This window comes from Astyanax mexicanus, chromosome 17, assembly GCF_023375975.1.
Source record: "Astyanax mexicanus isolate ESR-SI-001 chromosome 17, AstMex3_surface, whole genome shotgun sequence".
In the NCBI taxonomy this organism is placed as follows: Eukaryota; Metazoa; Chordata; class Actinopteri; order Characiformes; family Acestrorhamphidae; genus Astyanax; species Astyanax mexicanus.
The window spans coordinates 10596071-10612329 of NC_064424.1; the positions used below are offsets into that span (position 1 = coordinate 10596071).

The window sequence follows — 16259 nt, forward strand, 5'->3', positions numbered from 1 at the left end:
TAAGTACATCTCTCAAACAACAGTGAGAGAAGGCTCCTCGGTGGGCACTTGAGGCAGGCGTACAGTAGATTGGGGTTGATGGATTGATCAGTCACAGTTGGCTGTGTGTGTACACAATGTATTTCTTCTTTCAAATGCATTAATGTAGTACAATAAATAAGCACAGAGTACATAAAAATACTGTCTCACAGGGGATAGAACAAAAAAACATTCAGGAACTGTTTGATTTGTATTTTTAGGCCTGTTAAGGGGTTAAGCAGGTCAAGCTGGTAAATGGCAAGCGATATTCAAACGGTTTCACTGTCGTAGGTAAATTTCCAATGTCGGATAAAATTACAAGAATCTTTCTAGAGTCAAATTGCAGTTGCATCATCTTAATCCTTCAGTGTAAAGTGGTTAGGATTAAAGAGTTACATCAGTGTTTTTCTTGTCCTGGCGTTCAGATAAAATCAAAAGTGTTTAATATTATCGTAAGTCTTGAGACCTACGCAAATAGTGACGCGACAAATGTTAACAACTAATAGGAGAGCTACGAGAAGCCGCAAGGCAAGCGTGGGAACGATTCCGTTCACTCAATCAGGGTCATGTCCACATTCTGCGATGTCTTGTCTTTTTCTTTTTCTTTTTTTTTTCTGAACAAATCTAAGAAAGAATCTAGCTGCAGTCTTGCTAATAGTGACTCTGCAAGGTCCACCGTCTTTGCAAAAAATTAAAAAGTGACTTGTCTTTAGATGTGAGAGGGTGTCAGACTTTAGTCTATTAAAAGTCATTTCAGAGGCTTTTCAGAGTTGTCTAGTGTATGGTTACTATCTTAACTCTTGACCAGCATAGCGGGTGATTTCTTTTGAGGTGGATGGTTGATGGTTTAGCTGGTCTACAAACATTACCAATCTGACCAAGATAGACTAAAACCACGACCAGCAGGACTAAGCTGGTTGACCAGCACAATCAGCACAACCAAGCTGGTCAACCAACATAAGCAGCACTACCAGGTTTTCCTTGATGCCACATGTCATTTGCTATTGATCAGACAGCTTTAAGGTGATCAACTCCTGCGCAGGCTTCTTACTGCCTGAGACACCTGGGCTATGTTTCAACGAAAGATTGACTGAATCAAGCCTGTATGCAATAAAATACTCAAAAAGCATGAAACACAAACGTCTTTCAGGACATTGTTCATCCTTTACAACTGTACTAATTACATTACACTGTAAAATTAAATTTTAATAACATTTTAATATCACATCAACATCATAATAGTAAAAAAAAACTGTTTACACTGGAATGTTGTGTATACCAGAAATCTCTCAGAAAAACGGTGCTGTACAATGCACATCTACCCTTGAGTATACAAAATGTCCTCATAATGTCCTTGTGATTGGAAAGTTTTAAATAAACGCTTGGTGTCAACAAAGTAGAGATAGGAGTGTGTTTCTCAATCCTGGTTCTGAAGGCACCCTGCCCTTCACGTTTGTGGTTTTGTTGTTAATTAATTGATTTGTTGAATCAAGTATGTTGGGAGAAAGAAAAGCAATAAATGTTGCGATCAGGGTTTCTCCATGACAGGGTAATTTTATCAGTGTGTTATTGTGCTTTCTTGAATCTGTGTGTTCTAGCCTTACATCTTATTCCACTGCTTAATTTGCATTCCAATACTAAAGAACACAAGTCTGTTTGCTGTGTTCTTGATGTTGAAAAACACCCCAGGTGTAAGAAACACTATCACAGGACTTAAAAACAACTAAAGTCTAACTAAATATCAGACAAATAACAGAATATAGGTCAATTATATCCCACAAGGCACTGAAACGGTAGGGCCTCACTCAAAAAAATGTGTTTAGTAATATTTTTTTTCTGTAAGTGGTACTTTTTAAGGATCGACCATTCAACTGTTCAGATGTTCTCCACCATCTGCTCTGCTGGGCCAATATTTACTTAAGTGACCCATCTGCCACATAACAGCACACTGTAATTCTAAATGATTGCTAGAGCAAATTACCACGTCCTGGCTTCACATTTACTCTAAATGCTATTGGTCCAGCAACCCGCTCAGTGTTGTGCTGCTGAGTAAATATCAAACATAACAATAGACATACAATTTTTACTGATTTTCTTCACAGTGTTCTTCTTCATCTAGGCTGGAACATGTAATGGACGTTCAACATGTTCAACGTCCACTTGAAGACTGTAACATAGATGAGGATGGTCTACGTATGTCGACAATAAATTATTTTCTATATTGTAAATTCTTGTTCTTTGTCTTTTTTTATTGTTTTCCTATGGATGCAGGCAGCAGTTCTCCTTCCCTTGCTCTCTCTCTTTGACTTCTGTTCCTCCTCAGTACAGGTTTCAGTATTTGGAACATGCCGAGCAGCTGGTTCGGCCGTGATCTTTGGTGTTGTTGTTGTAGCCGGGCAGGGTCACCGTGTCTGGATCAGAGTCATTGACAGTGTTCTCCTCATGGGCCAGTATGTGTTGCACGAGGCATCTGGCTGCTGCTTCAATATTTGTGTTCTCCTATGACAAAGGTGAAGAACAGACAAGAGAGTGCCTAAAATTAAATACTGTGAAATCACGGTGCAGTAAAAAAAAGCACAAATCCCTAATCCCTTAAAACTGTGAGAAAAAGTTGCTTGAAAAAAAGATGATCTTCTGTAAGTGTTGTCATAAACCATATGACAACATGTTTTGTGGAGTTAAATATGAAGAGAGTCAGATCAGGACATTATTCAATGTCGTCCTTTCACTGAGTCAGAACAACTCATTCACTGTTCTACTCAATTCTTTTACTCAGCTTAATTCACATTCACTCATGCAGGTCATGGGTCTAAACACGCAGGTTACTTTAGAAACGTTTCAGAAAAACAGAAAAAAAATCAGGAAAATATTATAAAGAGTAGGCTTCTTAAGAAGAGTTTTAAAGCCCTACCAAGCCACACGTGGAACATATTTGTTCCTAAAAAGTGGTCAAACAGCAAAAAAGGTTAAGACCTTCTGCTCTAAATTCTAAAATAAAACAAAGCAAATGAACATAGCTGTTAACCTTTTGAACTCCACAGAGCCACTGGTGATTTCTGCCTATTTTTAACACTTTTATAACCAGTTTTACAGTGTTGAATGTTTGAATGTCATTTTACCCAAGGGTGTGCAAAAATTAGCATAAGAATATCTGTATGATATACAAGTCTAAGATTAAAGCATTTGAGTAATTGTAATGCTGCTCTATGGTAACACATTTTATAGGCTACTGAAGACCTTGATGATCACATGAAATATGAATGACAATTTTACACTGCACGCATACCAATGTCCTCCAGCCGTGCACTATGATCCTCTTGTTGAAACATGTGACACGCTTGTGTAACGAAAAATATGCACAGTTTTCTCCCATTCTTAGTTCTGTATGTCCATATATTTGTATTTTTTCAAGTGCTGCAGTTTCTTAAAGCTGTGCTACAATAACTGCCCTGATATATGAAAATCATGTGACTCAAATCACTGCCTACAGAAAATGGACTCTGAAGGCTGAAGTCTTTAACAGAATAATGCTTGTACTTGAGGTCTGGTTACAGCTGCAGTTGAAGCAAAGGGCAAGATCATATAATATAAAGACTACAATGAATAAAATATGATTAAATTAATTTACTTGATTTGCATTAATACAGTCTGAAAAGCAAAGAAGTTTTACAAGGTTATATCTTGGTTATATCTTATACCACATAAAATGCATTTTAATCTAAATGTTTGAGTATAAATACCATTCTAAAGGTCTAAATAACTTTTATTTGATGTAAATTTTCTTTATGAATTTATATAAAGTTTATACATCTTTTGTTCTTTATGCAATTGAAGGAGATCCCTGGTTCGAATCCTGTTTATGCAGCTTGAAATCGGCTGCCGGAGCCCTGAGAAAGCAAAATTGGCTTTGCTCTCTCTGGGTGGGTAGATGGCACACTCTTCTCCCATCACTCCAAAGGGTGATGTAGGTCAGCACAGGCGTCTGTGAGCTGATATATCGGAACCAATAGGGGGAGTGATAGGGGGAGTCCTAATGAGTGGGTTGAGTAATTGGCTGTGTAAATTGGGAGAACAAAAAAAAAAAAATTTTGAAATAAAAACAAAAGTTGTTTCTCTTTGGCTTTGCTCAAAGAAACACATAAATCACCTTATTTTATATTTTATTCATGTGGAAATGGTATGCATATTAGTTTTGCAGGTAAAATTGCACTTAATAAAAACATTTGTGTTTGCTAGTATTGACCCACGCCCTTGATTGGGCAGAGAAGAAGAAAGAGGGGGAGCGAACTCAGAGTATTTGGGATGGAGTTCGGGGCAGCTTCGCTGTAAAGCGTGAAGCCGAAGCCCCCCCTCTCATGAAGAGAAACATGAGAAGAGAATAAAATTTAAGAAGGAGGAAGATGGGGAGGAGGTGGGTGCGAGGTTTGTTCAATGAGTAGGTAGAGAGGAAGTGACGGTTTAAATAGGGATGGAAGTGGGAGGAGTGAGGGCGTGGCTCACTCCCAAAACTTAGTTATGACACATAACTCCACTTTGTTTGATCTAAAACACGGTTCACAGGTGATTGCTAAATCTTAACTCATTGTTTAAGAGCAGTAGCCTCCAGATCTCACACAGTAAGATGTTAATATTTATCTCAGCTGCTGCTTATGGTCTTTTCGTGCCATGTTCTAACAGCTCCCGTCTCACACACTGCTGTGTTTTTCATTAGAGAGGTGCTGTGAGTTGAAATGCAAGCCCCTTTAAGCTGTCATATGGAGTCACACTGGGTTCATGTGTTTGTGGAGGCTAATTCTCTCTCTCTCTCTCTCTCTCTTTCTAACACACACACACACACTAACATAAACACTGTCCCATAAATCCTCCCTGTCACTGACATTTCCTTTGAACAGAATTGTTTATCCAATTATGGATGACACACTTTACAAGAATACACCACTCCTTCAATCAATTCAACACAAATTCAAGCAAAGTGAAAAATCACTGTGTGGTACAAATTCTGCTACAGTTCTATTATACACATTCTACTGTTACAGACAGTAGAGCAGTTTTACCTCACACTTAATTTAACCTATTCATCTACAGGTCTATTTCATGTACTTTGTATTTCATGATTAGCTCCTACTTGACCTCAAGATTTATTAATCATTTAACAACTACCATCAGGTAGCAAATACTATAAATTATTCTTAATCAACTGTAAGTCATTAAGTAACTATTATAAAAAATCAGTATCTATATTAATAATTGTGTAATAATTGTAATAATACTGTAATATAAAGTCTACTGAGTAACTACAATAATGTATGTGTAACTAATATAAAACATTCAGCAACCACTATTAATTAAAAAAAATAAAACACATAATTCAATAATTACTATTGTTTGGTAACTACTATGATTGATTCAATAATTATGTGAATCATTCACTATCTGTATAAATATTTCAGTAGCTATATGATTTATTCAGTAAATACTGTGATTTATTTACTAACTGCTATGAATTAGGTAACTATTATGTATTATTAGGTAAATGCCATTAAGCATTCCGTTACTAATTAAAATTATTCAGGTACTACTATGAATTATTAAGTAACTATAAAATATAATTGACTAACTAACATGAATCCCTCAGTATAACTATATGAATCATTAAATAACTTAATCATTACATAAGATACGTAAGCGCAATAAATCATTACAGAATCATATATAATATGTATATTATATTATATATCATTTGATATATAAATTACTACATATCATTCAGTAACTAACCAAAATCATTCAGTAACAAATAGGAATCATTTAGTAACATCTTTAAACCGTTCATCATTTAGCAGCTACTATGCATTTATCAGTCATTTATAGTGTAATGAACTGCAATAAATCATTTAGTAACCACAACAAAACCAATACATACACTGTAAAATTGTAAATATCTGTCTTAAAACTAGGGAGGGTTTCCCAAAAGCTCATAGGCACAAAGATGCTTCTTCAGTGGTCGAATGAGCCTCAAACTGAGCATTCTACCTCTGTGTTGAGATGTTCTTATGGCTAAGATGCTTTGGGAAACTCAGCCCTGATTGTTTTACTGCTTTGAGGGAAAACAAAATTGCTGTAAAGTGTGACATTATTATTTACAACATATGTGAACTGAAAGTGAATTGCAGGCCCACAAGTGGTCCGTTAAATTAAGGTATTAAAGATGTTAAATGACAAGATTTGTGTATCTGTCTCTAATTGTACAATAAATTGCACTGGTCTGTCCACTGATATGCTCAGACATCAAAGCATCAACATGAAATAATACATTTTAAGTCTCAATTTGTAAAAAATGGGGTAAAGGACAAAACAACATTGAAACTGTCACGCCTGGCCCTGTTTCCTGTCTGTCCTCGTGCCTGTGTTGTCCCACGTGACCCGTGCCCCTGTGTTCTGCCTGTGATTTTCCATTACCTCATGTCTCATTTGTAGCTCCACCCCTTCCCCAGGTGTTTCCACTCCCAGTGTGTTTCCTGTTTAGTTAAATAGACTTCCTCTGTTACTTGTCCTCGGTCGGTCTTTGCACTGTCTCCTGTCGTTTGTCTTCCCGTGTTCCCAGATTTCCTCTCAGTGTTTCTCTCAGTGTTTCTCTCAGTGTTTCTCTCAGTGTTTCTCTCAGTGTTTCTCTCAGTGTTTCTCTCCGTGTCTATCTTAGTTTAATCCTTGTAATTATCCTTGCTCTGTTTAGTTCATTGTCTAGCTTTAGTTATTAGTTTATTTCTTTGTTTATCTACTCCCGCTTTGTTTGTTAGTTATTATCCATCTAGTTTAGTTCCTTATTGTTTTCCTCGTTTGTTTTTGTCAGCCTCCCTATTTGTTTGTAGTATATATTTATCTTCCTGTTTATTCTGTTATTTTCTAGTTCCCTGTATTTTCCCTAGTTTATTCCCTTGCCCTGTTTTAGTTTATCCTGCCTAGTTTTATAGTCTTCCCGTTTGTTTATCTTTAGTATCTCTTTTGTTTGTTAGTTTTAGCTCGCCTCTGTTTCTTGTTTTCTTTGTTTCTTGTGTACTTGTCTCTTTGTTTATTAAATTCTCACCTTAACTGCACATACGTCCGCCTCCTCGTCTCTCTGCCTGGGTCAACCCTGACAAAAAGACCGACCAAATGGACGTAAACCAGTGGCATGCTTCTCGGAAGGCGGACCTGGAGTTTCTCCGCCTCCTCGCCGAGCGAATCCGGGGCGATGACCCGCTCCCGGCGCCTTTCCTCGGGTTGGAGCCCGTCAGCCCAGCTTCAGTGGCGCCCACCGAGACCCACAATGGTAGCCCGTGGACTGGCTCCAGGATGGCGATCCGCCATGCTCCGTTCGGGACCCCGGCGTTGGAATCCCCGAGGCCCCAAGGACGCCGCAGGCCTCGGGGTAGACGTTTTAAGGGGTCCCGCCAGCCGGAGGAGAAGCCCGTTTCCGGGGAGGATTTTCTTGGGGGGGCGCTTGGGCTGTGTGCGGTCAGCCTCGATCCTCGCCCCGACGAGGACGGGGGTGGCATGGATGCAGGCTGTGAGGAGTCCTATTCTTGGGACTACTCCGATCTCCTCACACCTGCGTCCAGTGAAGAGGAGTTTGAGGACTGCCCTCCTGCACCAGCCCGCCAGCTGCTACTTCCTCCCGCGGTAGCTGCCGATCCGCGCCCTGTGTCTTTCGCGGTGGCAGCCGAACCGCAGCCCGTGATTCCCGCGGTAGCAGCAGAACCGCGCTCCGAGACCCCCTGCGCGGCGAGCCAGCCGCGGTCAAAGACTTTCCCCGCGCCAGCTTTCACCGGCGAACCAGCGCTCCCCGCGCTACTCACACCTGACTCTGCACGAGAGAGTAGGAATCCAGTCCGGGTTTTTACTTCACCCGCAGCTTCGGGCTCCAGTACTGCAGTGTCGGACCTTTTCATGCCACGCCCCGTGAAGCACGCGTCTGAAACGCTGCACCCCATGATACAAGCGGCGGCCGCGCCGCTCTCCGAGACTTTAGCGGCGGCCACGCCTCTCTCCCAGACTGCAGCGGCGGCAGCGCCGCTCTCCGCGATTTCAGCGGCGGCCGCGCCGCGCTCACAGACTGCAGCGGCGGCAGCGCTGCTCTCCGGGATTTCAGCGGCGGCCGCGCCGCTCTCCGAGATTTCAGCGGCGGCCGCGCCGCTCCCCGAGACTTCAGCGGCGGCCGCGCCGCGCTCACAGACTGCAGCGGCGGCAGCGCCGCTCTCCGAGATTTCAGCGGCGGCCGCGCCGCTCTCCGAGATTTCAGCGGCGGCCGCGCCGCTCTCCCAAGCACCAGCAGTCCCAGCTGCTCCAGCTCAAGCACCAGCAGTCCCAGCTGCTCCAGCTCAAGCACCAGCAGTCCCAGCTGCTCCAGCTCAAGCACCAGCAGTCCCAGCTGCTCCAGCTCAAGCACCAGCAGTCCCAGCTGCTCCAGCTCCAGCACCAGCAGTCCCAGCTGCTCCAGCTCCAGCACCAGCAGTCCCAGCTGCTCCAGCTCCAGCACCAGCAGTCCCAGCTGCTCCAGCTCCAGCACCAGCAGTCCCAGCTGCTCCAGCTCCAGCACCAGCAGTCCCAGCTGCTCCAGCTCCAGCACCAGCAGTCCCAGCTGCTCCAGCTCCAGCACCAGCAGTCCCAGCTGCTCCAGCACCAGCACCAGCAGTCCCAGCTGCTCCAGCTCCAGCTCCAGCACCAGCAGTCCCAGCTGCTCCAGCTCCAGCACCAGCAGTCCCAGCTGCTCCGGCTCCAGCTCAAGCACCTGCAGCTCCCAGAACTATGTTTGGGCCCAGGCCCCGTATTTCCAGGCCTGCTCCTAGGCCTCCTGACTTTGCCCCTAGTTATGTGCCCAGGCTGTCCCCACAGACTTTTACCAGTCCTGGGCACCCACCTGTGTCTTTTGTACCCCTGTCTCTCCCTGTCCTGGTCCCCGTATCTGTGATCGTTCCAGTTCCTGTCCCCGGTGGTTTCTCTGTTCCTGTCCCTGTTACTGTGTTTGTTTCCATCCCCGTCAATGTTCTAGTCCCTGTTCCCATGTCCGGTCCCGTCCAGTCTCTGTCTCATGTCCAGTCTCCGTCACCTGTCCAGTTCCCCGTCCAGTCTCCGTCACCTGTCCAGTTCCCCGTCCAGTCTCCGTCACCTGTCCAGTTCCCCGTCCAGTCTCCGTCACCTGTCCAGTTCCCCGTCCAGTGTCCGTTCCCTGTCCAGTCTCTGTCCCCTGTCCTGTCTCCATCTCCTGTCCAGTTCCCTGTCCAGTCTCAATCTCCTGTCCAGTTCCCTGTCCAGTCTCCATCTCCTGTCCAGTTCCCTGTCCAGTCTCCCGTTCGGTCTCCTGTTTTCCCCGGCCTCTCCCTGCCGCCAGCCCCCGGGGTTTGTTTTTACGCGCCTCGGGAGCTGCGCGTTTAGGGGGAGGTTTCTGTCACGCCTGGCCCTGTTTCCTGTCTGTCCTCGTGCCTGTGTTGTCCCACGTGACCCGTGCCCCTGTGTTCTGCCTGTGATTTTCCATTACCTCATGTCTCATTTGTAGCTCCACCCCTTCCCCAGGTGTTTCCACTCCCAGTGTGTTTCCTGTTTAGTTAAATAGACTTCCTCTGTTACTTGTCCTCGGTCGGTCTTTGCACTGTCTCCTGTCGTTTGTCTTCCCGTGTTCCCAGATTTCCTCTCAGTGTTTCTCTCAGTGTTTCTCTCAGTGTTTCTCTCAGTGTTTCTCTCAGTGTTTCTCTCAGTGTTTCTCTCAGTGTTTCTCTCCGTGTCTATCTTAGTTTAATCCTTGTAATTATCCTTGCTCTGTTTAGTTCATTGTCTAGCTTTAGTTATTAGTTTATTTCTTTGTTTATCTACTCCCGCTTTGTTTGTTAGTTATTATCCATCTAGTTTAGTTCCTTATTGTTTTCCTCGTTTGTTTTTGTCAGCCTCCCTATTTGTTTGTAGTATATATTTATCTTCCTGTTTATTCTGTTATTTTCTAGTTCCCTGTATTTTCCCTAGTTTATTCCCTTGCCCTGTTTTAGTTTATCCTGCCTAGTTTTATAGTCTTCCCGTTTGTTTATCTTTAGTATCTCTTTTGTTTGTTAGTTTTAGCTCGCCTCTGTTTCTTGTTTTCTTTGTTTCTTGTGTACTTGTCTCTTTGTTTATTAAATTCTCACCTTAACTGCACATACGTCCGCCTCCTCGTCTCTCTGCCTGGGTCAACCCTGACAGAAACGGCTATTTATCAGCTTTGGCTCTATGAAATAATGAGATTAATGCTTATACTAACCTTGGCTGATGTTTCAAACCAGCTCACAAATCCGTTTTCTTTGCAGAATGTGTCCAGTTTGGGAATCTGTGAACACACACCCTCGCGCAGCTGATCAGATTTATTGGCCAGCAGAACTGCTGGCACCGGTTTGCCATTGCTGAGCGTAACCTTTGAGTCCAGGTCATCCTTCCACTTCAGCACTGCATCAAATGTGGAAGCTCTGGTCACATCAAACACTATCAGTGCTCCCACGGCCTCCCTGTAGTAGACCCGGGTCATATTCCCATAACGTTCCTGCCCTGGAAGAGATGAGGAACAGAGGATGGAGGATCACAAATCATTAACTCATCAACATTAAGTTTACAGCATTTATTGGTATTGATTGTGATTAGGAAATGTCATCTATTCATAGTTCAGTGGGAAGAGTGTATTGAAGGAAGGAGGGGGAAGATGGGGAAGAAAGAGATGGGGAAGAGGAGGAGGAGAGAGGGAGAGAGAGAGGGGGAGAGAGACATTGGCACTAAGCTAACTCTCATGTGACTCTAACACGAGAATGAGAGCAGCAGAAGAGATTGTGGCTACACGTAGAGACATGTAGCCTATTCTTTAATTGCCTCCAGAAAAATAATCTACAAGAACACCACACATATGAGCTGACTAATAATACCTAGACAAGATATAAAATAGAACTTGTAAAAAAAGCTTTTTTGACAATAGATTATTAGATTAAAAGTTTTAATCCTATTTAGATAGTTTTATTTATGTATGCATATTGTTTTGTTCAACCCACTCCCTCACACAGATTAAATAGATAGCTACAATACATTTAATTACATAATTAAGCATGTCTAAAACTTGCAAACAGTCTCAGACTCTTGATACTAGATGCTACATCCATAGAAAAGAAGAATATAGAGGAACTGCCCTAGCAAGCCATATAAGGATAAAGGGATTAACATACCAGCAATGTCCCATAACTGCAGGCGGATGACTGTTTGGCTGTCCCAGTTCAAGACTTTAAGAGCAAAATCCACTCCAATAGTTGCACGGTAGTGCTGGGAGAAGATCTGATGAACATAACGCTTGATAATGGACGTTTTTCCAACTCCGAGGTCTCCAATCACGAGCACTTTGAACAAATGCTCTTGCTGCATGACTGAAAAATGATCTACTACAGACTTAAAGAGAACACCAACGTTCAAATCCCACCAGCAGTTCAAGATGTCCAAGAAATAAACTCAGAAACTCATAAAAAGTCATACTTGATAAATATTCATAATTTGCAGAATATTTAAAAAAACGAAGAGGAACTGTTTAGGCTGATTGTGAGGTATATTATTAAATGTATAAAATAAATTAATAAAACATTAAAAACACGTCAAAAAGCCAAAAGCAGAAGAAAAAAAATTAAAAAGAGCACTTAAACTACTCCCCAAAATAAACCCCACACCAAATACTCAGCACTACTGCAGCCTGGCTCGCGCAACTCTCTACCGTGGAGTAACGCAAGCTCCGCCCCCTTCTATGGGATTGGCTGATCACAGCCCGCGTTCTCTGCAGGGGTTGGATTGTCACGTACACTGAGAAAGCATTCCGCCTATCAGCTGTCAGCGGCAAACCCAGTAGGCGGGATTAAACAAACAATATAACGCCCCACCGTGACCCACGGAGGGCGGGGATCGCGCTGTCCCGTGCTAGTCCTGCTAACATTCATTGGTCCGTGTGAAAATACGCTCTCAGTGTGGAAAACCTTCAGTCATGTGCACACAGTTCTACAGCTCTTATGATTCATCTGCAGTCACCTTATGAAACAGAAAAGAGCCGTGTAAACTAAGTCTTATAAAATGTAGACTGTAGGCTATAGTACACTGCAGGATACCGCTCAAGCTATGTCATATTATTATAGAACAGGAGTGCATAATTATTAAACATAATTCCGAATTATACAGTTTAAGACCTGCTTTTTGCAGTTTTAATCAAATACAGAACATTACTGAAAATACAGTTTTTTCATTATTAAAATATTTTTTGCATTGTAGATTAATACTCATCCAAACTTTAAAGAAAGACGTCTGAAAGTATTTAGTAAACATTTTCTCAGTCAGCTTTACATTTACATTTATGGCATTTAGCTGACATTCTTATCCAAAGTGACTTACAAGGTTATTCCTATTACAGATTTAGACAAATGTAGTGTTAAGAGTCTTGTTCAGGAGTACATAATTATTAAACAAATCCTATAAAATTCCAGTTTAAGACCTTCTTTTGCAGTTGTACTCCAATACAGCCCATTACTGTAAATATGGTATATTAAATTGAGTGTTTTATCATTATTATAATGTTTTCTGCATTTTATATAAATGTTTATCCAAACTACAAAGAAAAACATATGCAATTATTTAGTAAACATTTTCTCAGTCAGCTTTCCATTTACATTTACGGTATTTAGCTATACAGAACATATATAAAATACATAATTCAGTGCAATTTATTACTTGAACTTCTTGCCTCTTAATATGTCTGAGAGCATCAGTTGTAAAGTTGTGAAGAGGTAGAGTTGGTATACAGTGAATAGCCCTTTTTGAGTAAGGTTCTAATTTATATTATGGTATTAATCAACTAAATAAAGAAAAAATCTTTAGAAAATGAAGTCAGCCAATCTGAAAAATTTAGAGAACTTTAAAATATCCTCAAAATAACATGATGAAGCAGGCTCTCATCAGGACCGGCCCCAGAAAAGGAAGACCAAGCATTAGTTACCTCTGTTGCACAGGAGAAGTTCATTAGAATTGCCAGCCTCAGAAACCACAAGTTAACAGCACCCCAGAAAAGAGATGCTGGTCCAGGGTTCATACAACTTTTAAGCAGTGAATTTACATTATTTTTTTATTACTTTTCCCTGTCTTCAAGGCAAATTTTCATGACCAAACGATCTTTTAAACAGTGCAGACAATGACAATAAAACCAAAACATAACTACAACTATAATGACAAAAATAAATCTTTAAGAAATGTTGACACAGTCTTCAATAATAATAAAATGTGTGTCAGATCCTGAGAGCTCCATTGTGTAGAGGTATATTACTGAACTAACTCTGAGCTGATGTATTTGTTAGCTCATAATTTCTTTTCTCAGTCAATAAATGGAAACACACAATTGTGTATAGCAATTTTTCATGACTTTACCAAAACCTTCTGAGTTTTTTTATTTTTTCAAAACTTATCCAGGTCTGGAAATTGCTATTTTTAAATTACATGACTTTTCCAGGATTTTCATGACCGAACGAACCCTGCTGGTCATGCTGGTAAACCAGTGTGGTCTTGCTGGTCATGATGGCCGACCAACATGGTCAGGCTTGGTTATATTAGTGGTCTGGCTTGGTCAGGAGGAGCAAATGGATTCAGTGCTGTATAGGGCTACAAGTAAAACAAGAAGATAAATTGAAGATAAATTCTCCTTCAAAATGAAGTACCCAACCAGCAGCAGGGAGCACACGAGGCGGACGTAAATGCAAGTAATTTATTTACAATTAAACAAACAATAAACCAAAACTAAACTCAAAACAAGATACATGAAGAGATAGGACTATTAGAATTAACAATAAATAAAACAGAAAACAAAGACACAGCAACCTGACTGACAGATAACATGCACAAGACCAGACAACCACTGGCTAAAACACAGGGGCTTCAAATATACACAAGGGGAATGGAAAACACCTGTGGTAGCTGATGATGGGGTGGAGCTAAAAATGAAAATAGATGGGAACACTAAAGACATGGGTGGAGATAAGGAGAAACACGGAGAAAAACATGGAAGCTGAGGAGGGACAAAACAACACAAAGTACATTGTTTTCAATAATATCACGAGCTTAAACAAAACTCACTACCATTTTACTTGCAATTATTATTCCATCAATATCAGTTTTTTCGTTTTTTATTGATACCTCTGATAGAATGTAAATATCCTAGTTCTTGCAGAAGGCGCCCTTTAATTACATTATGTTGGTACAAGCTAAATAGATCATCAGCTTTGCAGGAGGGATGTGATTTTCTTTCAGTTTTTTGCTGCATAATGTTTGAGACATGCAAAATAATTGCACAGGTCTGTTGAATTGTTTCTTCTGAGCAGGGATGAGAGAGGATTAGAGTTATTCCAATAAAAGTCAAGGAAATCAGTAAAGGGCCGGAAAAAAAGATCAATCAGACATCAGACAAAATGTAGGCCTTTCTTATTTTCTACATTTTTCTACATTGTAAAAATATAATAAGTCAAGAAAAATATCCCTTATTAAATCTTTATTTTAAAAATCACATAATTTATTCCAGCATAAATGTTATACTGTGCAGATTAAAAGAGTACAGACGCCCCCTCCTGGCTCAATGCAATATTACACATGAAAAGGCAGTATGCCAGTAGGAGTTGGATACTCGTATAGTGAGGCCTGTAGGCACTTCAACCTGCATTTCATCTGGTTGCACAGTTTTATCCGGCAGAAACCAGCATGTATATGCAGCTGGCACGTCTGGATATGCAGCTGGCAACTGGAATAACATAAAACAGCATCTTCAAGCAGCCAGCACACCAACCAGCACAGCTTACAACAGTTAGCACACCAATTGGCATTTACAGATGCCATCACACAACCTGTCACACTGTATTTAAGCCAGATTACTGGACAGAGAGAGAGAGCCGTCAATTTATAATACTTGCATTTTTCGTTACAAGTAAAAAATGTTTCTTTCTTTCCCACAGAGGTCCAGTTCTAATTTGTCTGTCATGATATAAGACATATACTGTACCTTTAGCAAATACATGGGACCTACTACCATGTGCAATCTGTTCTTAAAATATATTAATTGTTTTATCACTATTGCTATATCTACTGGCCTAAAGTATTTTTGGTTAACCTGAGCAATAAGCATAAATAAAGATAATACTGAAATGATCATCACAGAAATGTGAAGATCGCCATTCAGCACATCTTAAGGCTGCCGACACAACATTTGGCACATCTTAAACTTTACAGCAGACCATATGGAACATTAAACTGGCACACCAGACAACTCGTGCCAGCAGCTGGCAAACTTCAACATCTGGCACATTGAAAAGCAGGAATTCACACCAACCAGCACATCTTAAAAAAAATGTGCCATGTTGCATGTCAGCAGCTTAAGACTGCAGGTTGTGTGCCAACTACTACAAGATACTACAAGATACAAGTGCCAGATGTTGTTCCTGCGGTTGTAAAATGTGCCAGTTAGTGTGCCGGGAGCTTTAAGATTTACTGACTAGTGTGCCGAATGGTGTGCTGGCCACTGTAAGATGTGGTGTTTGGTGTGCTGCCTGCTTTAGTATATGCCATATAATGTGGCAACATTTTTATGCTGTGCCAGATGTTTGTTTTAATAAAAAAGTGAAATCAATATTGTTAATATTGGATCCTGATGAATGAATGAATGAATGAATGAATGAATAAATAAAATAAAGTCAATAAGCTAGTCATGTGCAACTTCATAGCTTTAAAATAACTAACAGAATGCAATGGATGATACATGAATTTTAAATTATGAAAAATAAAGAAAGCCTGTAACACTTTTGTTCCGATACATAAAACATACAGAATGCTCCATGCTTGAAAGGTGGTGTTCAAATATTAAGAATTTTAAGAAAAATAAAGAATAAAGAATAAAATGAAGGAAAAAGAATAAACTGAAAAAAAAAAGAATTCTACTAGGATAAATGACCAGTGTAATATTGGTTACAGGCTGGTATAATATTGGTATAATATTTGTCTTTAAAGCGTCAGATGTGTTCGCTCTGAATTACAAAGCCTTTTGTGCAGCAGGGAGTACAGATTTGTATCATTTAATCAGCCACAAGGTACATTCGGTATTCTGTATCACTGTACTATTAAACAGTATACATTTTAATGATACATTTTTCAATTTTGGATCATCAAGTTCTTGACACATATTCAGTTGATGATAATGT

At 40.8% G+C, this 16259-nt stretch overlaps 1 protein-coding gene across 1 annotated transcript; it reads right to left on the reverse strand.

Moving 5' to 3' along the window:
- Nucleotides 1-1216: 1216 nt before the first annotated feature.
- Nucleotides 1217-11747, reverse strand: rab38c (RAB38c, member of RAS oncogene family). Its single transcript, XM_007254132.4, has 3 exons — nucleotides 11226-11747; nucleotides 10283-10563; nucleotides 1217-2517 (listed from the first exon to the last, which is right to left on the reverse strand). Exons 1-3 carry the CDS (start codon nucleotides 11416-11418, stop codon nucleotides 2350-2352), a joined length of 642 nt encoding a protein of 213 aa, XP_007254194.1. The 5' UTR covers nucleotides 11419-11747; the 3' UTR covers nucleotides 1217-2349.
- Nucleotides 11748-16259: the final 4512 nt, after the last annotated feature.